General features: G+C 24.9%; 1 protein-coding gene across 11 annotated transcripts in view; it reads right to left on the bottom strand.

Moving 5' to 3' along the window:
* LOC117169264 (putative transcription factor capicua) overlaps positions 1-26,778 on the bottom strand; it is a 206,716-nt gene that overhangs the window by 23,521 nt on the left and 156,417 nt on the right. For 5 of the 11 annotated variants that reach the window (XM_033355541.1, XM_033355543.1, XM_033355542.1 and 2 more), the window contains 6 exons: positions 24,777-25,051; positions 19,193-19,603; positions 12,125-12,823; positions 5,884-6,109; positions 5,594-5,800; positions 81-356 (listed from right to left, as the gene is read on the bottom strand). In XM_033355541.1, coding sequence (XP_033211432.1) covers positions 81-356; positions 5,594-5,800; positions 5,884-6,109; positions 12,125-12,823; positions 19,193-19,603; positions 24,777-25,051 — 2,094 coding nt within the window. The remainder of the gene's footprint in view (positions 1-80; positions 357-5,593; positions 5,801-5,883; positions 6,110-12,124; positions 12,824-19,192; positions 19,604-24,776; positions 25,052-26,778) is intronic. The other 6 variants (XM_033355548.1, XM_033355550.1, XM_033355546.1 and 3 more) reach the window with 5 other exon arrangements.

Raw genomic sequence — 26,778 nt, 5'->3', positions numbered from 1 at the left:
CCGCCGCCTCTGTGACTACGTTACTAAATAATAAAAATTATTATAAAAAAAAAAAATAATAAAAATAACTTGACTCTTACCCATTGATTGTCTCCTTTGCAGAGGTGCTCGACCTAGTTGCGCAGGTGTTGGCGCAAGCATAAAGGGTCCCTTATTCGACCCTACATCGTTAGTCGTGCCCAGAGATTCCTCCATTGAGTATGACTTATTGACCGAATGATCACTGCTTCCTGAATTGCTATGGGGTGTATGTGGCGTGTGCGGCGTCGAAGGTGGCTTTTGCTTATCATTTATCAAATTATTTCCAGAATCTTTCCTCTCTTGCTCTTTAATGTTATTCGCTGAAATAAGCAAACCTTCATATCAACATAGAGACAAGACCTACTGCTATCTGCAAATTTTAGGAACCATACTTAAATTACGTAATGGAATACAAAAAAATTATTAAATCATTATTATTATTAAATTATTAAATTTAAATTAAAAATACTGTAGGTAATTTTTAGATTTCATACATGGTTTTCTAGTTGTTGCTAGTAGAATTAAGCAGGATGTCCGAGAACTTCATTTTCAAAATTCCCTGATTTTTCCGTAACTAATGTTTCACTTTCCTTGATCATTATTATTATTCAAACACCAGGATTTTAATATTGTCATACTTTTAACGTAGAATCTTTTATAAGCGGAATAAAACAGTATGTCAGATAAAAATTAAAAATTTTCAAATTAATTAACTAATTTTAAACCAAAAATGTCTTTTCTACTATAAAAGATGACTTTCGTGACAAAATACTTGAATTTTTAAAAAAGCACTAAATTTTTAACATAATAGTTCAATTTTCAGTATAAAAAGATAAATTCCCAACAAAAAAGTGTCACAGCTTATATTATATCAGCAGAGATGAAATTTATAGATGAAAAATTTCTTTGAACCAAAAAGACAAGTTTTCAACATTTAAAAAGATTTTTCACTCAAGAAAGAAATAAAATTTTATCTAAATTGTTGAACCTTCAAGCCAAAAGACGAATTTTCTCTACAAAAATTAAATTTTCAAACAAAAAATATGACTTTTCAGCAAAAAATTAATTTTCCACGAAGCTCATGAATTTTTACTCCAAAACATGAAATTTCAAACAAAGAGAAATTATTTCTTTACCAAACAAAAGGAGAATTTTCAATTAAAAAACCTTAATTTTCAATAAAATAGTTAAACTTTCAAGGAAAGAGATGCATTCCAATTAATTAATTAAATTTTTTAAACAAAATACTTGATTACTCAAGCAAAGAAGAATCATTTTTAACCAAAGTGGGATTTCCATTAAAAAAAAAAGAAATTTCTACTGAAACAGATCAATTTTTAAATCAAAATGATAAATTTTCAACAACAAAATTGTTTAATTTTCATTTAAAAAGATTCCAGCTGACTTTTCAAGGTTAAAATAAACATTTTTTCATAAAAAATAAGTTTCTACAAACAAAAATTTAGTTTTGAATCCAAAAAGACGAATTTTTTCAACCAAAAACAATGAATTTTTAACAAATTAGTTTAACTCTCTCCAAATAGTTACATTTTGTTCAAGGAAGATGAAATTTGTACTAAAACAGATGAATTTTTTAAATTGAACTTTCACCCATAAAAATATTTCAGTTCTTTTTTCAACACCAAAATATAAATTTTTATCCAAAAATAAATTTTCTACAAAATAGCTGAATTTTCAATAAAAAAGTATAACTTTTTAATAAAATAGATTCATTTTTATTGAAAATAATATGAAATTTCTCTTAAAACAGATCAATTTTTAATAGGGGAACTTTCATCCCGAAAGGATTTCAGTTCTCTTTTCAACACAAAAATATTAAATTTAAACAAAAAGTAAATTTTCTATGAAATAGTTAAATTTTCAATAAAACAGCAGAATTCTCATCCCAAAAGTATGACTTTTTAACAAGATTGTTAAATTTTTAACCAAACGAAAATTTTACTAAAACAGCTGAATTTTTAACTCAAAAAGCTAATTTTTCAACAACAAACAATAGTTGAGTTTTCTGTTAAAAAATATTTCAGTTCACAGTTCACTATAAAAATATGAATTTTTATACAAGAAATAGGTTTCTACAAACAAAAATTAAATTTTCAATCCAAAAAGACGAATTTTTAACCCTAAAGGATGGCTTATTAACGAAAATGTTAAATTATCTACCAAATATTTGCATTTTTGTCCGACAATGATTCCAGTTGAATTTGGATGATTAAAATACGACTTTTGTATTAAAAAATAAGTTTCTACAAAAAAATTAAATTTTCATTCCAAAAAGTCAAATTTTTCTTAACTAAAAAGGATGCGTTTTTGACAAAATAGTTTAATTCTCTACCAAATAGTTGTATTTGTCCACAGACGAACAAAATTTGTACTAAAACAGAGAAATTTGTAATAAAAAACGAAAAATTGTTTTTTAAGCGAAAGTTTCACCCAGAAAAGATTTCAATTCATTTTTCAACACCGAAATATAAATTTAAAAAAATAAATAAATTTTCTACTAAATAGTTATATTTTCAACAAAATAGTAGAATTTTCAATTAAAAGTATGGCTTTTAAAAAAATAGTTTAATTTGTATCCAAGGAAGATGAAATTTCTCTTAAAACATATGAATTTTGAATAAAAAAGGAAAAAAATGTAGATAGTGGAATCTTCATCCAACACGGATTTCGGTTCGGATTTCAGCACCAAAACATTGAATTTAAACAAAAAGTAAATTTTCCATGAAATAGTTAAATTTACAACACAACAGCAGAATTTTTCATAAAAAAGTATGACTTTTTGACATAAATGTTAAATTTTCAACCAAAAAGTTGCATTTTTGCCAAAGAAAAATGAAAAATTCTACTAAAATAGGTAAATTTTTAATTCAAAAGGACAAAAAAAGTGTTGAATTTTCACTCAAAAAGATTTCAATTGATTTTTCAACACAAAAATAGGAATTTTAAACAAAAAGTAAATTTTCTAGAAAAAAGGTTAATTAAAAAAAAAACATTGCATTTTTATGTATTATTTTAGTTTTCATCCAAAAAAGATTTCAGTTGACTTATCAGCAACCAAAAGGAAGTCTCTTCAAGAAAATTGTTAAATTTAAAACCAAACATTTAAATTTATAACTAAAAAAATAATCTGCAGGAGAAATTTTTAGCAAATTTGCACAAATCAGTTCGGTCCCTCTCGGATTCATTTACTTATTTAAACTCATTGATTAAAAATTTAGTTTTTTCAGTTGAATTCATAATTTTAATTAAAAATTCACCTCTGGTTGAAAATGTAACTACGTTGTTAAAAATCAATTTTTTATATAAAAATTCAACTATTCTCGTAGAAAATTGAACTATTTTGTTGAAAATACACTTTTTCTGTGAAGAATTAGATTTTAAGAGAAAATTGAACTATTATACCATATTTTTGGTTCAATATTTATTTTCTCGCGCTTGTTTAATTTTTCTTCATGCTTTTTAGCATAAAAAATTTTTTCATAAGAAAATACATTTCTGTGCGATCTTAAATTAAAATTTAATAAAAAAAATTAAATGTTAACTATTTGGTTGAAAATTGACATTTTTTATTTAAAAATTAAAATATTTGTTTGAAATTTTATAACATTTGTCGAAAATTCATCGTTCTTGTAACAAATTAATCCTTATGGTTGAAAATTTCTCTTTTTCATACAAATTTCAACAATCTCAATTTAATACTCATAATTTTAGTAGAAAATTCATCCGTTTGGTTTAAAATCTTTCCTAGTTCAAAATTTAAGAAGTTAAATGAAAATTGGGATTTTTTAATAGAAAATTCAACTATAGTCTTGAAAATTCACATATTTTGTTAAAATTCGATTCTTTAATACAAAATTAATTTTTTCATTGAAAGTTAATCTTTTTATCTAAAAATTCTTCTTGGAGGTTAAAAGTTCAAGTATTCCAATTAAATATTTATCTTTTTAGTTGAAAATTAATTTTTTAGGTTCGAAATAACACTACTTGGTTAAATGTTAAAGTCTTTTGTTAAACATTATTTTATCTTTTTATTTGAACTTTTTAATGATTTAAAATTATTTTTTAATGATAATTCCTCTGTTTTGGTAGAAATCAATGTTCTTGGTTGGAAATTCATCTTTTAGATCAAAAATGACATTATTTCATATAAATATTCATCATCTTAGTTGAAATTTAATCACTTTGTTTCAAAATGTAGCTATTTTTTAAAGTTTTTTTTATGTAATCTTTTTCTGGCAAAGTTAATCTTCTTGTCAAAAAATATTCTTTTCGGTTGAAAATCCAAGTATTCTAGTTAAATATTTATCATTTTAGTTGAAAATTAACCTTTTAGGTTTTGAAATAAAATTACTTGATTAAGAGTTGAACTCTTTTATTAAAAATGATTATTTTCGTTGGAAAAGACTCATAAATTTAGTTGAATATTCATTTCATGGGTTGAAAAATAAGCTATTTGATTGAAAAATTGTCTTTCTTTGGATAAAAAAGATTTCGTTCTGGAGAATTGAAATATTTTTTTGAAAATTTGTTTCCTTTTTCTTTGAAAATGACTAATTTTCTTTTTTTAGTTAAATATTTCAGTCTTAGTTAAAAAAAAATCTGTTTGCTTAAAAATTAATTTTTTAACTTAAAATTTTATTATTCAAGTTTTGGTTGACAATTTATCTTTTTTCAGTCAAAATTAATCTTTCTTAACGTAGAAAATTCAACTATTTCAGTTGAAGATTAATGGTTTTTTATTGAAAATTCATGAGTTGGGTCCGAAAGTAAGTGTATTAACTAAAAATGTAACTATTCCATTTTCAGTTGAAAGTTCATTCGTTTTTTTGTAGAAAATTTAACTATGTGCTTGAAAAGGCGTATCCTTTAATTGAAAATCCTACTAATTCGTTAAAAAATTCATGTTTTCTTATGTTGAAAATTGTATTTTTCTGTAGAAAATTAATCTTCTTATTTGAACTTTTTAGCAAGATTGTTAAATTTTCAACCAAAAAGTTGCATTTTTGTACTAGAGAAATGAAAATTATACCTAAACAGGGGAATTTTTAAATTAGAAGACAAATTTTCATCTAAAAATATTTCCATTGACTTTTCAACACAGAAAGACGAATTTTAAACAAAATGAAAATTTTCTAGAAAATAGTTGAATTTTCAAAAAAACAGTTGCATTTTTATCCAAAAAAGATGCAATATTCCTACTAAAAAAGATAAAGTTCTAAATATAAAAAAACACACATTTTCAGAAAAAAATCATTTTTATCCAAAAAAGATTTCAGTTGACTTATCAGCAACAAAATATGAATTTTAAATAAAAGGCTAATTTTCTACGAAAAAGAGTTAAATGTTGAAGAAAAAAGTTCAGTTTCCATTCAAAAAGGATGTCTTCAAGAAAATTTTATAAATTTAAAACCAAACAATAAAATTTATAACTAAAAAGATAATCTTCAGGAGAAAGTTTTTGCAAAAATTGCGTATTCCTCCTTGAACTATTACGTAATTTAAATAAGGTCCCTTACTTCATCCCACTAGAAAAAAAATAATTTCCAATTACCATATGTTTGATTATGATTAGTGGACATCTGGATATCGTTCTTTTCAGATTCTGCAAGTCGAGCAATCGAGTGACCGATTCCCCGATAACTAGGCGTACTGGGATTGGTCGTCGTGGCAGGATAAGACTTGCTCACTATCACACCATGCGATTCTACCTTACTACCGGGAATAAGATTCTGTAATGATATGTTACGTCCACTTGCATCTGAAATTGAGATACCATAAAATCGTGATTAAATTTGCAAGTGACACTGAATTATTTGAGTGTTGCGGGTTTACAATATTTACCAGAAATTGGTATTTGAAACCCGCAATACATCCTGGAATGAGGCGCTGCTGGTCCGATGTACTGGGTCGCCTGTTGGGGTTTGGAAACGGCCACTAAATTCTGGTCGACTAATAAGGTGAGGGACGATGGATAAGAAGCCGTTGAGATCGGCGGCCGATGAACAGTGTCTAAAGGTTGCAGCGGCTGCTGTTGTTTCAACAAAGCCATCATGGGTTTCGATCCAATCTGTTAGTACCGGCAATGCTCGTTATATAACCATTGAACTGAGCGTGACTCTTTTCAACTAGTTTTACAAGAAATTAAAAGATACTATTAAAAAAAAAAGATTAACGATTCGTCTAGAGTTCGCTTTTGAAAATTTATCGAAACTGTCAGTTGCTTGGGGTCTGTGATTTATGGGGGAGTTTACCACTCGCCAGAGTGCGGTTTAAAAAAAAAAACTTGTATCTTGAAATAAAACAGATTAGTTTTCAAACATACGCTTGCATTACAAAAAAATTCTACCAGGAAGAGGAATTTTTAACAAAATACATGTATTGTACACCAAATAGTTAAATTTCAAACCGAGAAGACCAATTTTCCATAAGAAAAATATGATTTTAAAAGAAAATACATGAATTTTCAACCAAATAGTTGAATTTTCACCTAAAAAATATCAGTATTAAACCGAAAATTGAATAGTTTAATTCGAAGTTAAAAAAATTAATTTTTTAATAAAAAGGAAACGCATTTTCTCAAGGTTGTGTGTTTTTTTTTTTTTTTTTTTTTTGATAAAAACGATTTTTTTCTGAAAATGTGTCTTTTTGATTTAGAACTTTATCTTTTTTAGTAGAAATATTGCGTCTTTCTTGGATACAAATGCAACTGTTTGGTTGAAAGTTAAACTTTTTCCTAGAAAATTTACTTTTGGTTTAAAATTCGTATTTTTGTGTTGAAAAGTCAATTGAAATCTTTTTGATTAAAAATTCACCTGTTTAAGTAGAATTTTCATTTTTCTTGTACAAGAATGCAAATTTTCGGTCAAAAATTTAACAAACTTGCTAAAAAGTTCAAATGAGAAGATTAATTTTCCATAAAAAAATACAATTTTCAACAAAAAAATAGAATTTTCAACAAAAGAAAACATGAATTTTTTAACGAAATAGTTGCATTGTCACTTAAAAGATACGAATTTTAAACCGCAAAGTTGAATATTTAACTAAAAAAAGAATAAACTTTCAACCGAAAACGGAATAGTTACATTTTAAGTTAATAAAATTATTGTCTGACCTAACTCATGAATTTTCAATCAAAAACCATGAATCTTCAACTGAAATAGTTGATATTTCTAACTTACGAAAGATTAATTTTGACTGAAAAAAGGTAAATTTTCGACCAAAACTTTAATAAGAAAATTTTAAGTTAAAAAATTAATTTTCAAGAAAACATATATATTTTAAATTAAGACTGAAATATTTAACTAAAAAAAGAAAATTAGTGATTTTCAAACAAATAGGAAACGAATTTTGAACAAAATATTTCAATTGTTCAATTTTAATTTTAAATCAAATCAGTTAAATATAAACAAAACACAAGAATTTTTAACAAAAAACCTTAGTCCTGAACAAAAACAGATTAATTTTCAACCACACAGTTGCTGCAAAAAAAAATATTTTCTACCAAAAAGAAGAATTTTCAACAAACATTTATTCTCTACCAAATTGTTTAATTTGAAACCAACAAGCCTAATTTTCTATAAAAAATACGACTTATTAAAGAAATTACATATATTTTCAACCAAATAGTTGAATTTTCATATAAAAATAATAAATTTTCAACAAAAACTCAAATAATTAAATTTTAAGTTCAGAAAAATAATTTTCAATCAAAATAAAACGAATTTTCTATCAGAAATACAATTTTACAACAGAATACATCAATTTTTACCAAATAATTAAATGTTATATTTAAAAATACCCATTTTAAACAAATTACATACATTTTCAAATAAATATTTTCGTTTCTAAAATTTCTTTAATCAATAGTTGAACTTTTAAACTAAAAAGGATAAATTTTTATCCAAAAATGTGGTAGTTAAACATTTATTGAGTTGAATTTTCAACAAAACAGTTAAATTTTCAGTTAAAAAAAATTTAAATCAAATTAAGCACGAATTTTCCACTAAACTTATGGATTCTTCAAAAAAAAAAAAGTTTCAAGACAATAGTCCAACTTTCAACCGAGGAGTTGATATTTAAAAAAAAGAGATTTTAATTTAAATTTAAAAACAGTTGGATTGAACCAACAAGGACAAATTTTCAACAAAATACTTGAATCTTCATCTAAAAAAGATTAATTTTCAAACCACGCAGTTTAATTTTTAACAAAAAAATTGATTTTCTACAAAAAAGATGAATTTTCAACAAAGTACATCAATTTTTAACAAAATAGTTAAATTTTTGATCAAATTGTTTAATTTTTGAGCCGAAAATAGGAATTTTTTACAAAGCAGTTGAATTTTCACCTTAAAAATGTGAATTTTTAACAAAAAATTTAATTGTAAACTGAAACCGATTAATCTCCTACCAGACAGTTGCATTTTTAATCAAAAAGATTAAATTTCTACACAAAGGGATTTTCAACAGATTTACAGTAAAAAGATATGTTAGTCAAAAAAGAAAGAAAATTTCGATAAAATTGTTGAAATAAAATTTGAAAGACGAATTTTCAAACGAAACAGTTGAATTTTCTTCCAAGAAGTACGACTTTTTAACATAATTGTCGAATTCTTAACAAAATAATTCAATTTTAAACTAAATAATAACATTTTTAAATAAAAAATATGAATTCTTAACCACTCACCAGAGTGTGTGATCTGTTCGAATCCAAGTTCTGCGAAAATTTAAATTTAATAAATTGAAAATACCTTTTTTTCATAAAAATTATTAATAAGAGTTCATATTTCGTTTGTAAAATACATTAAAAGAGCTTTAAAGCGAAAAGTAAAAACAAACATATTCTAAAACTGAAAACCATCTGTTTTGGCCAAAAATCGTTTCTTTTTATGTATTCAACTGTTTTTTATTAAAATTTTATCGGTAGAAGTTGCTTCCCTGTGGTTAAAAATTTGTATTTTATTTTACTCAATTTAATTTTTTTACATACAAAAGTAATCTTATTTGATTGAAAAATTACATGATATGTGAAAATTCTCCCTTTTTTGTTGAATTCAACGGCTTTTAATTTAAAATATTTATGGGTTGAAATATTATCCAGATATTACATTTTAAGTTTTTTTCTTGAAGATTCATCTCTTTGGTTTTTCAACCATTTAGATGTAAATTAATCTATTTTATTGAAAATTCATCTCTTTTGTTATGAAAATTAATCTTGATTCTCAACAATGAATGTTTTTAGGCGAAAAATTATTTTACGGTTGAAAAATTAACAAATTAAAAAAAAAAATTATGTTTGACAATTTACCTTTTTTTTAGCAAATTATTCTTCTTCTTTTCAAATTCATTTATTTTGGTTAAAAATGCATTAGTTTGGTAAAAACATAGTTTTTTGGTTGAAAATTAGTTTTTTAGTATCAAATCGACTTTTCGATAGAAAATACATTTTTTTGTTATTTGAAAATTCATTATTTTTTATTTTGGATCAAAATTATTTTTCCAACTAAAAATTGAACGTATTTCATTTTTTATTAAATTCTTTTATTTGTAAAATTCATTTCTTTCGATAAAAATAAAATAAAATGTGAAAATATTTTTAGTTAGGAATATCGACTGTTCAATTTTTCATTGAAAATTCATCTTTTTTTATTCAGGGTTATACTACTTTGTTGGGAAGTAATTTTATTGGTCAAAGATTCATTAACTTATTTGAAAATTCATCTCTATGGCTCTGTAAAGTTGAAATTTGAATTTTTTACCTAAAAATTTCACTTTCCATGTATGGTTAAATTTTTTCATTGTTAAAAATTTTTAAATTTTGTTGAAAGTTCGTTTTCTTTTAGCAGATAACTTACCTTTTTTGATTCTAGCTTCAAATATGTAGTTAAATATTTCATTTATTTTACAAATTAACTATAAACTTTTATTAATAATTTGTATGAAAAAAGCTATTTTTAATTTATTAAGTTTACATTTTCGCAGAACTCTGATCCGAACAGATCTCACACTCTGGTAAATGTTTACGAATTCTTCGGTTTCATTAAAAAATTTTAATATTTGGTTTAAAATGGAATTATCTGGTTGAAAATTCAACAATTGTGTTAAAAAGTCGTACTTCTTGGAAGAAAATTCAACTGTTTTGTTTGAGAATTCGTCTTTTAGGTTTGACTTCAACAGTTTGATTGAAATTTTCTTTCTTTCTTGACTAAAATATATTTTTATTGTAAATCTGTTAAAAATCCCTTTCTGTAGAAATTTAATCTTTTTGATTAAAAATGCAACTGTCTGGTAGGAGATTAATCGGTTTCAGTTTACAATTAAATTTTTTGTTAAAAATTTACATTTTTAAGGTGAAAATTCAACTGTTTGAAATTCAACTATTTGGTATAAAATACATATATTTTGTTAAAAATTCGTTTTTCTGACAGCATTTTTTTTTTATGCAAGCGCATGTTTCGAAACTAATCTGTTTTATTTCGAGATACTAGTATTTTGTTAAAATCGCACTCTGGTGAGTATTTAAAATAAAAATTTCTTAGTTTAAATATCAACTATTACATATCCTGTTGAAAATTCAAATGTTTTGCAGAGAATTTGTCTCTTTGGCTTGCAAATTAAACAGTTTTATAGATAAGTCTTTTTTTTAAACTATTTTTTTTTTCAACTGCGAATGTAACAATTCAATTTTTGGTTGAAAAATCATTTTTTTGTTAAAAAATCAACTCTTTTTTTTAATCGCCTTTTTTGATAGACAATTAAGACGCCTGGTTTAAAATTTAACTATTCAGTAGAAAATATAAATATTTTATTAATAATTCATTTTTTGTAGAGAAAATGTTTTTTTTTCACTAAAAATGCAAATGTATATTTGAAGATTAATCAGATTTAGTTGATAATTTCATTACTCTTCTTGGTTTCAAATTCAACTATTTGGTAGAAAATCTTTTTTTTTAATGCAAATGGATGGTTGAACATTAATCCATTTTAGTTCAAAATTAAAGTATTTACTTTATAATTCGTATTTTTTTATGTTTAACTGACTTTATTTAAAATAAAAATCTCTCAGTTTAAATATCAACTATTACATTTTTTGTTGAAAAATTAACTGTTTTGTACAGAGTTCGTCTCTTTGGCTTGAAATTAAACAGTCTTGTAGAAAATTCTCTTTCTTTTAATTAAAAACTAATTTTTTCAAATGCGAATTTAACTATTGGATTTTTGGTTGAAAATTGATTTTCAGGTGAAAAATCAACTATTTTCTTTAAAAATCGTCTTTTTTGGTAGACAATTAATACTCCTGGTTTAAAATTAAATTATTCAGTATATATATATATAAATTTTGTAATAATTTGTCTTTTTTGGTAGAAGATCATTTTTGTTTGTTAAAAGTGCAACTTTATGATTAGAAATTAATCTGTTTTTGTGCAGAACTCATCTCTTTGGCCTAAAAATTAAACAGTCTTGTAAAAATTCCTTTTCTTTTTATTAAAATAATTGAAAATTGATTTTTAGGTGAAAATTCCACTATTTTATTTAAAAATCATATTTTTTGATAGACAATTAATACTCCTAATTTAAAATTGAAATATTTACTAGAAAAAAATATATATTAATAATTCGTCTTTTTTTGTAGAAGATATTTTTGTTTTGTTTTAATGCCACTTTATGATTGAGAATGAATCTTTTTTTGTTGAGAATTTAAGTTCTTCATTAAAAATTCATATTTTATAGTCATGTTCAGCTAATTTTCATTTTAAATATTTTTTGGTAAAAATATGGTAGAAAATTCAACTCTTTTTGGACAAAATTTAAGTAATTTCTTAAAAATTCATCTTTTTCGTTAAAAAGTTAAACTTATTTAAACTATTTTACAATTATCGAGGAAGCGCAAAAAAAACAAAAACAAGTACAGAACTCTAGTGAATCGTCATTAAAAATAAACGAAATAATCTTCAAGAATTAAAGCTCAGTTGTAAAGAACGCAATCACAAGATAAAATTAATTCTCTAACATGAGCCAAAAAATGCTCATTCAGAGGAGAAATGCGTATTATCTAATAGAATAGATAAATAATCAAATAACTCACAGGATGTAATACTGGTGCAGCTGTGAATTTGTTCCTTCCATTTTCGGGATGAACACTGGCAACGAGATTGTTGACTGTGTACTGCGTGCTGTACTGCTGGTCGCTTTTCACAGCTTCCGGTTTGATGACTTTGGGCGATACCGGCATTGTTATGAAAGCACCTCCGGTTGGTTGGAAGCCCGAGACACCACTGGGATTGACGGGACTATGATAAGGATAGGTGGCGGATAGTACTGAGACTGTGCCGCCCTTATCCATAGAAGCGTGATGATACTTGGCTGTTGTTTCTATACTCGTGGATGGTAGTCGCGCTGTAATAATATTTCCCGTGATACTACCCGTAACTCGATTCCCTTCGTAAATGAAGAACCTTTCAGAGTGTTCATTACCTTTGATAGGTTTGGGCCTGCAAGTAACATCAGTTTTCACGCCCTGCCCCTCCGGTTTTTGTACCCCACCAACGGCCGAATACATCTGCATATTTTTCTTATCCTGATCTTCGTCCTGTCCCTCGTTGTCGCTATCCACCAACTTGTCCTTGCACTTCAAGTCTATTTCCGGTTCGGGATCTTCGCAAATAACCATTTTCTCATCGTCGGAAGCATTTGCCTCTTCTTCCTGCTTCGTTTCCATTTCTGCTGTTTCGACATGAAGAGGTACTTCCGGTACTCGGTGGGACGTGTAGGATTGGCTAACAATCTGCAAAAGGACATTTTTTCTATCAATATCAGGGATCACAGTGGAAAAATAGTAATAAAAAAAGAGGAAAATAGGGGATTAAATATTCATTTTTATGTTTAACCCTCAAACGGTACACTCCAACCCAGCATAAGTGAACGGTACACTGGTGCGAATTAGTTTGTTTGCAATGTTAATATTAATTATTTAATATATTGAACATATAATAAACAACTAGCATATATCACACATATTCAACATATATATTTAATATATGTGGGGATAAGCCGCTGCAACTGTGTTTGCATAAATGCCAACAAAATGAAAAAACTTTGGTGCGAATTCGCACCAGTGTACCGTTTGAGGGATATATGATTTTTCTATCATTTTCGTCGTTCAAGAGGTCTGTTTGGGTCCGAGTTCTGCGAAAATTCAAATTTAATGCATAAAAAATGACTTTTTTATACAAATTATTGATAAAAGATTATACTTATTTCATAAAATAGAGTCAAAGGATCAGTTATTCAGTTAAAAAAAAAATTGAATACTTTAATTACGGTCAGTTTTTTATGTATAATTTTGAATGTCACAAAAATAATATTATTGTTTATTTTTGATTTTTTTTCCAGCGAAAACTAAAAACAAGTATTTTAGAAAATTAAACAAACAACTTTTTTGGAGAAAAACGTTTTTTTTTTATGAATTCCACTGTCTTTAATTAAAATTTTATCGGTTAAAGTGTCTTCTCTTTGGTTGAAAATTTGTATTTTATTTGTTTTTGTTTTATTTTTTATTAAAAACTGATCCTTTTTATTTGAAAATTTACACGATTTGTTGAAAATTTGTCCTTTTAGATTGAATTCAAAAGCTTTTAATGTAAAGTATTTTTTGAATGAAATATCAACCATTACATTCTATCTTGTTTATTGAAGATTCATCTCTTTGGTTTACAATAAAATATTTTGATGAAAAATAGTTTTTTTATTTAAAAATTGATTAACTGACCAATTAAATTATCATTTTTTTGTCAAGAAAAACTCGCCTATTTTATTTTAAAATGAATCATTTGGATGAAAATTCATGTATTTCTTTGAAAATTCGTCCTTTTTGGCTGATTTAACAGCTTTAAATGAAAAATATTTTTTGATTGAAATATTAACTATTACATTTTACGTTTTTTGTTGAATATTTATCTCTTTAGTTTAAAATAAACTATTATCATGAAAATCAGTTTTTTCGTTAAAAATTGATTAACTGAAAATTTAACTTATCCGTTTTTGGTTAAGAATTTGCCTATTTTAGTTTAAAAATTAATCATTTGGATGAAGATTCATATATTCTTTTGAAAATTACTATTTTTCGTTGAAAAATAATTTGGAGGTTGAAAATTTAATTCATTTTCACAAAATTCGTTTTTCTTTTCTTAAAAATTGAGCGTTTTAGTTAAAAATTTACTTTTTAGGAACAAAATTATATTCTTCTTTTTTTTCAAATTAATTTTTTTAGTTAAAAACTCGACTTTTTGATCGAAAATTAATTTCCTTGTATGAAAAAAACATCTTTTTTGGTTGAAAATTTATTATCTTTGGTCGAAAATTTAAGTATTTTGTTCCAACTCCCTTCTTTTTCGTTACAAACTATTTTTTTACTTGAAAATTAATCTCTATGACTGCGAAAATTCAACTATTCTATTGAATGTTCGCTTTTTTATTTTAAAATTAATTTTTTTAACAGAATAATTAACTATTCCATTCTGGGTTGAAAATGTTTTCTTTTTTAGTTGAAAATTCATTTCTTATGTTGCAAATTATATATTCTCTTTGAAATTCAATTTCTTAATCTCATAATTTAACTGTTCCATTTTTTGTTGAGTATTCGTCTTTTTTAGTTGAAAATTGAACAATTCTGTTGAAAATTCGTTTTCTTTTAGTTGACAATGTACCTTTTTTCATTAGAACATTAAATATTTAGTTGAGTCTTTCTAGTACAAAATTTAATCTTCTTGTTTTGAAACTCATAATTTTTGTTGAAAATTGGATTATTTCATTATTGGTTCAAAATTTATTTTTGTTGGAAATTCTACTATTTGGTAGAAAAAATATAGAATGTTATTCAAACACCTAATTGGAATTTTTCAGTAGACAATAATGTTATGTTTGTAAAATTCAGAACTAGTGAAGAAAAAGAGACCAGAAATGAAAATAATAATTTTTTTCTCTTCAAACTGAATGACGTTCACTTTATTTTATAAATAAACTACAAACTTTTATTATTATTTGTAAAAAAAGCTATTTTTAATTTATTAAATTTTCGCAGAACTCGGACTTTCTCCTATTCGATATAAATATTTCGTTAAAATTTCATCCACGGAAAGATAGAAAAGTCCAAGAAACTATAAAATTTGTTAAATAAACCATTTTTATGTTTTAAATCATTCTCATAATCAATAATATTTTCCCTTCTAAACAGTCAATTATTAATAATTAAATCGTGATACTTATAAGTTTAATTAAATATTTCTGTCCAAGAATTGTTATTTAATTTAATTTATTAAATTATTAAAATTTAAATTTAAGTTTACAACAACATTCTTCAATGCTCTCAAACTCAAATTGAAAAAAGCTCAGGCTTGGCGCTTAAATTATTTTACACTATTAAAAAAGAACTATTTAAAAATGCAGACAAATTTTTTAATTTTAAGCGTTTTACACATTTTTAAAAATGAAATCTCGTGAAATTCTTTGGAACCTTTGAAAATAACTTTAAATGTATAAAATCCTTCGAAATTTGACGAATTCTTTTATATCCCTTGAAACTGCTAAAATCCGCAGAAATGCTTTGAAATCGTGAAAATTTGACATTATTGTATATGGTTAATACCCCTTAAAATTGATGAAACCCGTAAAAATTTCTTGAAATAAAATTAATTTTATTCTCGAAGATTTTTTAAGATCTTGAAATCTTTGGATGATTTAAAAAATATTAATTCCAGTTAGTAATATTATGTTTGAAAAAAGCTCTTACTTTCGAATTTCTATATTTTCATGGATGACAATATTTTTTACGTATCTGGAAATCTTAACTTCAATTAAAAATTGTTCATATTTAAAAAATTTATATTTACAATTTATAATAAAAAATAGGTGTATTTAAAAGTCTAGAAATTGTCTAATATTAACAAATGAAAATCGTTTAATTTCCAACGTCATTAATTTGAAATTGTCTAAGCACTAAAAATCTAAACACATTAAATTTGCGGAATTGCTGAAAAGGAAAATTACCTTTTTTAATAGGAATGTAGTCTTTTTCCTTAAAAAATATTCTGTTTCGCAGAAAATTTAACTATTCTATTTTTTGTTGGGAATTCATTTTTTTTTTTTGACAAAAATATTTAGTTAAAAAATCGCTTTTTTTTTAATAGAAAATTCATCCTTTCGGTTGAAAATTCCCCTATTTCGTAAAAAATTCACCTTTTTGGTAGAAAATTTATCTCTGAAATTAAAAATTAATTTCTTGGACTAAAAATCGATTTCTTTTTAGTTGAAAATTAATTTTTTTAACTAAAAATGTAACTATTTCATTATTTCTTGAAAATTTATATTTTTAGTTAAGAATTAATTCCTTTCACTGAAAACTCGTTTTTTTTTATGTTTAAAATGTACTTTTCTAAGTACAAATTGAACTGTTCTAGTTTTGATTAGTAAATTGATCTTTTCTAGTTGAAAATTTATATATTTTATTGAAATTGTATATTTTTTGGTAAAGAATTCATCTTTTGGGTTAAAAATTGAATTATTTTATTAAGAATTCATATTTTTATTGAATATCCATATTTTTTTGTTCGGTTGCGCATTTATTTTTCTAGAATTTTGATTATTCTAATTTTTGTTGAAAATCGATCTTTTTTAGATGAAAATTCATACACTTTGTACAAAATCTTCAAACTAATTTTTTCTAAGTATTTTTTTTGTATAAAATGAATCTTTTGGGTTGTCAATTCAACTAACTATTTTTTAAGTTAAAAATTCATTTTTTAGGTTCAAAAATTGATATTTTTTATTTGAAAACTGAACTAAAAATGGTTTAAAATGTATTTAGAAACAAAATTTTTTTGCATTAATATTGTTAATCTTCTAATTGTGTTGTTGGTTTTGTACGTAAAAGAATTTAAAAATTTGGGTGGACTTCTTTTACCATTTAATTGAAGCGCTCTTTGCAATTTAAAGTGATACATTTTCCCGCGAAATATAAACAATGTAAAATAATAATTATTAATAAGGATAGAAAATACGATTTTTTCCATCTAAATTCAAAATGCTTACAGTTTAAAAAATTAAGTCCCAACCAAAAAAAAAACAACTAATTTTGAACCAAATTTTTTCATTTTTAAGACAAAAAGATGAATATTATGCAAAACAGTAGAATTTTTAACATAAAAGTTCATTTCAAAGTTTATAATTGAATTTTCCATAATTTTTTTACAAAGTAGTTGAACTTTTAATCCATATAGTTGCATTTTTAACCAAAGTAGGTTCAATTTCTGCAGGAAGAGACGAATTTTCAAAACGAATGTTCAACAAAAGAGCTGAATTCTCAATCGAAAAACAATTTATTAGTCAAGAAAGAAAAAAATTTCAATCAAATTCATGAATTTTCAAGTCAAAAATACGCATTTTTTTAAAACATTTGAACTTTTAGCTCGAGGTTATCAATTTTCAACAAAAAGTAAATTTTTGTTTGAAATAGTTCTATTTTCAACCCGAGAATATAAATTTTTAATCAAAAAAGTTGATTTTTAACCAAAAACAAACAAAAAAAAACTAAAATTCAACACAAATTATCATGAATCTTCAACCAAAAAAATTAACTTTCATGAAATTAGTTCAACTTTGAACCAAGGAGTTAAATATTCAATGTTAAAAGATGAATTTTCAATGAAAAATGTATTAGTTGATATTTCAACAACAAAAATTTAGTTCGAAGTAAAAAACAGTTCGATTTAACGAAAGAAATTGGATTTTTAACAGAATAGTTAAATCTTTAGGTAAAACAGATTATTTTCAACGAAAAAAATGAACTTTTAACCAATAAAGGCGAATTTTCTACACACAAAAAAACGAATCTTCAACAGAAATACATCAATTTTCAAACCAAAAGTTTCAATTTACAAATAAATAAGATTAGTTCTGAATTAATTTAATTTTGTGACAAACTGTAGAATTTACAAGCGAAAAAAATGAATTTTCAAGAAAAAAGTTAATTTTAAATAAAATAGTTAAATGTTCAACTAAAGTTAGGAATTTTTAACCAAAAAAATTAACTTTCAGAGAAACAGTTAACAAAATAGTTGAATTTTCAATCGAAAAACAATTTTTTAGTCACGAAAGAAAAAAAAATTTCAATTAAATTCATGGATTTTGCAGTCAAAAAGTCACTTTTCACACTTTCAAAATTAGACTACTCATAAGTATAATTATTGATAAATTTTATGGCACTATTTTGACAAATTTATGACACTATTTATACTATTTTTTATCTCTGAAGTGATTCCAAGACACCTTTTGGTAAAAATTCACATTTTTTGCAGAAAATTCATCACTGTGCTTAAAAATTAATTTCTTTGGCTAAAAATTTATTTATTTTTAGTTGAAAATTAATTTTTTCAACTAAAGATGTAACTATTTCATTTTTGCTTAAAATTTGTATTTTTAGTTGAAAATTAATTTATTTAACTGAAAATTTATATATTTTATTGAAACTGTGTATTTTTTGGTAGAGAATTCATCTTTTGGGTTATAAATTAAATTATTTTGTTAAAAATTCACTTTTTTAGTGAATATCCATCTTTTTTTTCTTTGGTTGCGCATTTATTTTTCTAACATTTTGACTATTCTAATTTTGGTTTGAAAATCATCTTTTTTAAATGAAAATTCACGTACTTTGTAGAAAATCTTCAAACTAATTTTTTCTAAGTCTTTTTTTGTGTGTATAAAATGAATCTTTTGGGTTGTAAATTCAACTAACTATTTTTTAAGTTAAAAATTCATTCTTTAGGAACAAAAATTGATCTTTTTGATTTGAAAACTCAACCAAAAATTGTTTAAAATGTATTTAGAAACAAAGTTTTTTCGCATCATTATGATTAATCTTCTAGGCGTATTGCTGGTTTTATACCTAAAAGAATTTAGAAATTTGGAAGGACTTCTTTTACCATTTAATTGAAGCGCCCTTTGCAATTTAAAGCGATACATTTTCCCGCGAAATTTCAATAATGTAATTATTCTTAATAAGGATAGAAAATAAGATTTTTTGCATCAAAATTTAAAATGCTTGTAAATTCTTATTAAAGTCCCAAAGCATTATAAAGATAAGTGTATCTGGAGTAATTACCTCAACGGTAGGATTTTCAGTGTAGAGAGAATTAACAGACATGGAGACGTCATCACCAGTTCTTGGAGTCAAGGGAACGTCGTCGGATGGTGGTCCAGCATCGGTTTCTTCTCCAGTGCTGTTGAGCTTCCCTCTTTGCTCGCCGGCCTTGAAACTCGTCGTAGACGATTTCCGTCTGTCTTTGCTGCACCACTTCCATTCCGGATGCGCCTTGAAGTGCGCCTCCTTCACTTCGGATGCGAGATCATGGTATTTTTGTTTTTCTTCTGGTCCCAGTGCGTACCACCATTCTCCCAGAATTTTCGAAACAGTCCTGTTGTCTTGATTCGGATGCCTTTGGTGGACAACTGCCCGGTGACGTTTCGAGAATATCATAAATGCATTCATAGGCCTTCGTATTCTGTCTTTTGCCTGAAAATATAACGAATTACATATAAATTAAATTAAATATATAAATGGTGTCGAAAAATTTTACAAGTATTAAAAATATACTTCAATGTTTATTTAAAATTTGTTCTGCAGTCTATTGGGAATGGTGGTCTACCATTTCGCCACCTGGTGCCTAAAACTTGAACTAGAAAGAGTAGCTACAATTTTAAAGCCATTTTACGGTTCGTAAACATTTTTCACGGTCAATGAAATTTTAAAAATGGAACTCTAAAGCTAACAATTTTTCTACTTGAATTAATAAAAACTGAGCTGCAAATGAAAGCACTCAAATTGGAACTCTTGAATTTCAAACTTTTAAAATAATTTACACATATAAAATAAAAGCTACTAACACTTTTAAACTGAAATTTATTTGATTAAATGCAGTTAAACTGCAAAATAAATTTGTTTAACTTAAATAAATTGTAAAGTTCAAAGATTCAGATTCAGTTCTAAAAATATAATTCCACGTTATCATTTTCATAGCTCTAAAGTCTAAATTGAATAGTCAATCAATGTATCATTTAAAGCAATTTTAAGCCGGAAACATAAAAAATTGAACGATTAGATTTTTGTTATAAACTGAACATTTCTTAAATTAAAAGTGAAATTATTTGTATTATCAATGGTTAAAAAACCCTTAAAATGCTTTCAAATTTTATTTGAAAATCTTGAAAAATCTGCATGTTGTTTACATTTTTTTCAATTTTTTAAAACTATTTGTTAAATCATTTCAGAACTTCTAAACATCCTTTAAAATTAATCTTTTTTTCTAAATTTTTTTTAAATTCTGGGCAAATTAAACAAATTTCCTTAAAATCTTCCACATTCATTTTTGATAATTTTGTAAATCTTTCTAAATCTTTTTGAATAATCACTCAAAATTATCTTTTCAAAATAAAAATCGTTAATAATTTTCAAAGGAAATTTTTTTTAATCTTCTAAAGCCATTTTAAATTCTTAAAAATATTTTTAATATTTTGTTCCATATCTGCCAAAATCTGTATTTTGGCGGTACACGTACACACTTTGCTTAAATTATTTCAAATCATTTCAAATTTTAAATTGAGTTTGAATTTTTTTTAAACTTCTAAATATTTCTTTAACTTTCTTGCAATTTTTTAAAGAATAAAATGTGCTCAATTGTTCTTTACACATCGAAGTTCAAAAGTATCGTTCAAAATTTAGTTTTTAATATTTAACTATAATTATAGATTTTAAATAAACAGTAAGATATTTCTAAATATTAAGTAATTCTTATTTTTCTTAATTAAAAAATTTCAAGTTGAATGGTTTAAAAATGGAATATTTTAGACTAAAATAATATTTGAAATTTAATAAAAGCCTTTGTTTATGAATATATTATTTCGAAGTTATTTTAAAATTGGAAATAGTTTATAAGGTTTCATTCGGGCATTTACACTTGTTTAACTAATAAGACTTGCCAGTTGCAATAGTTTACATAATTTTTAACATTAAAAGCTGGAAATTTAAACATTGCGAACTGATTTCGAATCTTGTAAAATTAATTATTATTCACTTTTTAAATCTTGAAGAACAGTTTAATTTTAAAAATCATCATTAATTTATATTCACAGTTGATCAACTGAAAATGTACGTAAGATGTAAATTCCATCTAAATCCCTTTGTTTTTTGATAAAGGCTTATTTTAAGTATCCAATAAATATTTTAAGCTCCACAACAAAAATCGTTAAAACCCTTTTATGCAAAAATGAATGTACAACTTTTAAATCGTACCTATTCTCTCTAGTTCGGATGTTTATTACCAGGTGGCGTATCGCAGTTTAACCATTCCCAATACATTTTTAAAGTTCCTATTTATCTATCGCAGAATTCACAGTCATTCTACTTTTTATTATTTTTATTATATTGTTCAAACTTGAATTACTTTTTTAAAAACTCAACAGTTTTTGTAAAAAGTTATATTACTTGATTGAAAATTCAACTGTTTTGTTGAAAAATTGTCTTTTTGGCTTGATAATTCAATTTCATTAAAATTTTATTTCTTCCTTAAATAAAAATGTCTTTTTATTGAAAATCCAACTATTTTGTTTGATATTAATATTTTGATTTGATAATGTATCTCTTTCTGCAGAAATTTCTTTTTTCCTTGTAAAAATGCAACTGTCTGATTAAAAATGGATCGCTTACGGTTAAAAATCAACATTTTTGTTAAAAATTCACATTTTCAGGTTAAAAATTAAACTGTTTCTTAAAAAAGTCGTATTATGGCTCGAAGATTAAACAATTTAGTAGAGAATTTAACTATTTAGTTCAAAATAGATGCTTTTTTTTCAGTTAGAAAAAAAATTCTTTAGTTGAAAATTAATTTATTTTAGATGAGGATTCAAGTAATTTGTTGAAAATTGTTATTTGTTGATTAAATCCAAATATTTTTTGTTTGAAATTACAATCTTTATTGTTGAAATATAATGGGTTAAAAATTAAACTACTTCATTAAACGTTCATTTTTCTTGTAGAAGGTTTATAACTGTAGTAGAAATTTTTTATTTATTTTTTTTATTTTTTTGTTGAAAATTATTTTTTTAGACTGATAATTTAAATATTTTGTTGAAAGTTCCGCTGATTGGTAGTAAGATAACTTTTTTCTTGAAAATTAATATTTTCGGGTTCAAAGTGCAACTATTTTATAAAAAAAGTCTTTTAACTTCAAAATTTCACAACTTCTTATAAAAATCTTCTTCAGGAAAAAGATGAATTCTCAACTAAATAGTTGAATTTTCAAATAAAAAAAAATCATTTTCAACCAAAAGAGTTTTATGCAGAACTAAATTTCCATTATGAAGCTAAAGAGACGAATTTTTTATCAACAAAGTTTAATTTTAAACCAAACATTTGAATTTACAACTAATAATTCAGCTTAGAAGATTTTTTCACCCAAAACGACGAATTTTCTACAAAATTGTTGAATTTTCAACCAGAAAATATAGATTTTTAACAGAAAAGTTCATTTTCAACCAAATAGCTAAATTTTCTAATCTAAAAAAATTCCATTCAAAATGGAAGTTAAATTTTTAGTTAAAAAATTACTTTGCAACCAGAACAAAATGAAGTTTCAACAACTAAGTATAATAAATAAATTTTCAACAAAAAAAGTTGGATTTTGAAATAAATAGTTGACTTCACAAATAAAATTATAAATCTTCATCTAACGAGGTAATTCTCATTAGGAGAGATTAATTTTCAAACAAGAAGTTTAATTTTCTACGGAAAAACACAAATTCTCATCAAATTATATGAATTTTATATAAAATAGTTGAAGTGTCTACAAAAAAATTTGTTTAAAAAATAAATCCATTTTTTAACAAAAAAATATGAATTTTATAAAAAAAGTGGTGCATTTAAAAAAGTTGAATTTTCCATCTAAAAATTCGAATTCTTGTTGGAAAAAATTTAACTTTTAATACAAATTTTATACAAAATAGATGAAATTTCTACAACATAAAATATTAAAAAATGGAATATTTCAGTTTTTAGTTTCAAAAAAGTATTTTTCTACAAACAAAAAACGAATTTACAACAAATAAGTTGAATTTTCCACCAAAAAATATGAATTTTCTACAAAAAGAGATGAATTAAAAAGAACTCAAGTTTTCAACCGATTAATCAAATTCTGTATAAAATAATAATAAATATAATAAAAAAATTAGCAATTTATTTTGAACCCAAAATATAATAGTAGACCTTTCAAACGAAAACAATTAACTTCCAACCAAAAATAGTTAGATTTTCTTATTGGGTTCTATTTATTCGGTTGGAATTTAAGTAAAAAAAAAAGAAAAAGGGGAAGTTACTTGAAAAAATAATTCTTTTAAAAAGGAGAAAAGAGGGGAATAGAGGAGAGTCCATACATAGATTAAATTTCTTTTTTCTTTAGATCAAATCTAAAATGAGATGGATTAAATGATTAAAGTGGCCATTTCTTTAAAAAAAAAGGGTGTCCAGCGATTCTTAGGAACGAAATTCAGGGTCTTTTTCAGGTTTACCAGGTCAGGAAGCCAAGTTTTTTCACGTCTCGTTTTTTTCATATCAAATTAAGAAATAACCGTTGTTTATAGATGGAAAAAATTAGCCATTCCATTTTGTATTGACCAACAATTTTTAAAGAAAAACCATAAATAAATTCTTAATTTTTTCGAACGTAAATCATTTTTTAAATACTTGAAATATTTCGAGTCTTTGTGAAATCTTGAGATTTCTGTGAGAACTTTTCTAATCTCTTTAATTTTTTGTAAAATATTTGAAATCCTTGAAAATTTCGGAAATTTTTATCTCAAATTTGTTTAAGCCTCTTGAAATAGTTTTAGATCTTTGAAATACTTTGAAATCTTTCGTATTCGTTTGAAAAATTTAAATATCTGAAATGATTTAAATCTTTTAAAACGTTTTTAAATCTGGTTTGCTGAATCCTTTTTGAAATCTTTGTAATTCTTGTATTCTTTTGAATTCTATTTAAAATCTTTGAAATATTCGTGAAATCTTTCTAAAATCGATTGTATTCATTTAAAATCATTAAAATAATTGTAATATGTGAAAGATCTTTTGTAATCTTAGAAGTCTAGTTTAATATAAACTTTTTCAAATCTTTTAAATTATTGGAAAGTTTTAAAATCTTTGGAAATATTCTAGATCTTTGTGAAATATTTGAAATCTGGTGTACAGGCATTATTCGAACGTTCCAAATCTTTGGAAATATTTGTGAAATTTTTCTTAACTCTTAGTTATGAAATTTCTCTTATTCCTTGAAGTAATTGAATTATTTGAAACCTTCATGAAATCTTTTAAAATATTCTAAAATATTCTGGAAGCTTTTGGAATCCTTAGTAATGTTTTTAAATCTGGGGCATACTCAAAAACCGAGCGACGAAGCCCTTCACAATAGTAAATTCTATTTATTCTGTAAGGAGTAAAAAATAAATGATACCTCGATAAATCAAAAAAACTGTTCAATAACAAGATTTCTTTTATATGCGATATTTCTTTCGTGACAAAATTCAAGGAGAATTCCAGGTTTTCCAGGTTTTCAAGATCGCTGGACACCCTGTAAAAGTGGATATACACCTCCGTCCTAAAAAAAATGTATTAAAATTGTAGGATTGCAAAAAGAGTTTACTTTGAGCGGACTCTGCGGCTCCTTGGCGTGCAAAGAGCTGAGGGATTGACTTCGGCGTTTATTGGCATTCGCTTCGATCTCGGCAGGAGTGATTGGTGTCGCCTCGAAGACGTCGTCGTCCTCTTCCTCAGCAGGCGTGATAAGATCTGGAGGGGGTACTTCTTCACCAGGATTGCCTATATTCATAGGAATCGGAGGTGCGCTCAGCGGTGGACTCAGTGCCGAGGGTGGCGGACTCACTTCCGGCGGATCCAATACTGTCTGCCAGGAAAAAGCTGCAATGAAGTTTTGGGGTTAGTTGCGATGAACGTTGTTAGTATTGAACAGGGAAATAGCAGCTCATCGAATAGAATATAATAATAATAATAATAATAATAATAATAATAATAATAATAATAATATTCGCGATCACTTGTAGAAACAGGAATGCTGCTACACCCCTTGAGAATATAATGAGTTATTGTGCAAAGAATTTTCTCAAAAAATGGTTCTCATTAATGAAGCTCTTCTTCACACTTGTTTGCAGCGCATTTTCAAAGTTCCCTGACTTGTCCCTCACCAATTTTTCATTTTCCCTGATCATCAATATTCAAAAAGCAACATTTAAATCATTTAACATATTTAGGATAGAATCTTTTATAAACGGAATATAATAACAATCCTGGTTAAAATTAAAAGTTTCAACATTTATTTATTTACAACAAATAACATGATTTCTGTACCATTAAATATGAATTTTTAACCCGAAAAGAAGTTGAATTTTTGACCAAACAATATTACTTTTTAACAAAATAGTATTGAATTGTTAACCAAATTGTTGAATTTTCAAACTAGAAAAATGAATTTAAATTTTCAACCTACAAAAATGAATTTTCAATCATTTGATCGAGTTTTTAAACAAAAAAGATTCAACTTCAATATAACAACAGTTGTACTTTCAACCAAATAAGTGAATTTTCAAGCTAAAAAGTCGAAGGTTTTAGAAAACAGTTGAGTTTTAAGCCCGAAAAGATGAATTTTCAACAAAGCAGTTGAAATATCGACAAAAAATATTATTTTTTATGAAAATTCGAACAAAATAATTGAATTTTTAACCAAATTGTTAAATTTTCAAGCTGGAAAGTCCAATGTTTTAAAAAACAGGTATTTAAACCCCAAAAGAGTAACATTCAACAAAACTTTAATTGTTACTTAAGACTTATAAGTTTTAAACAAAACAGTTAAATTTGTAACCAAATTGTTGAATTTTCAACCATATAGTCGAATTTTCAAAAACAAATTAAACTACCACCAGAAACCATTGTATTTTTAACGAAAAAGTTTAATATTCAAGCTAAAAAATGGAATGTTTTAGAAAACAGGACCAATATGAATTTTCAAGTGAATAGTTTCATTTTCAAAAAGAAGAATTTGTAACCAAAAAGTTGCATTCACAAATAAATAGTTGAACTTTAAAGAAAAGAAAGAAAATGGTCGAATTGTTGATCAAAAAAAGATTGAAATTTAATTTTAGAAAGTTGCAATTTTAACAAAATAGTTAAATTTTCATGGTAAAAAAACGAAGTTTTTAGTATAGAGTTGAATTTTAAGAAAAAAAAAGATAAAATCTCAACGGAAAATGTAATATTTCATATTTTAACAACAAAATTATAAAATTTTCAACTAAATAACTAAATTTCCAAGATAATACTTTAATTTGTAACCGAATCGTCCATTTTTAACCTAAGATGAGGAATTCGTATTAAAAATTTAATAGTTGATATTTTAACCCAAAAATTTCAAATTTCTATCAAAAGAAATGAATTGTTAATAAAAAAGGTCAAATTTTCAATAAAACATTGTATTTTCAATAAGAAAATCTTAATTTTTAACAAAATAGTTGCATTTTAACACAATAATTAAATTTACAAGAAATTGGTTGAACTTTAACCCAATTAGTTGAATTTACAAACTACAAAGATTAATTTTCAACCAAATTGTTCAATATTCAAGCAAAAAAAAA

This window comes from Belonocnema kinseyi, chromosome 3 (assembly GCF_010883055.1).
Source record: "Belonocnema kinseyi isolate 2016_QV_RU_SX_M_011 chromosome 3, B_treatae_v1, whole genome shotgun sequence".
Taxonomy (NCBI): Eukaryota; Metazoa; Arthropoda; class Insecta; order Hymenoptera; family Cynipidae; genus Belonocnema; species Belonocnema kinseyi.
Note: the sequence above shows the minus strand (reverse complement) of the source record. Positions and strands in the feature narration are given on the sequence as shown.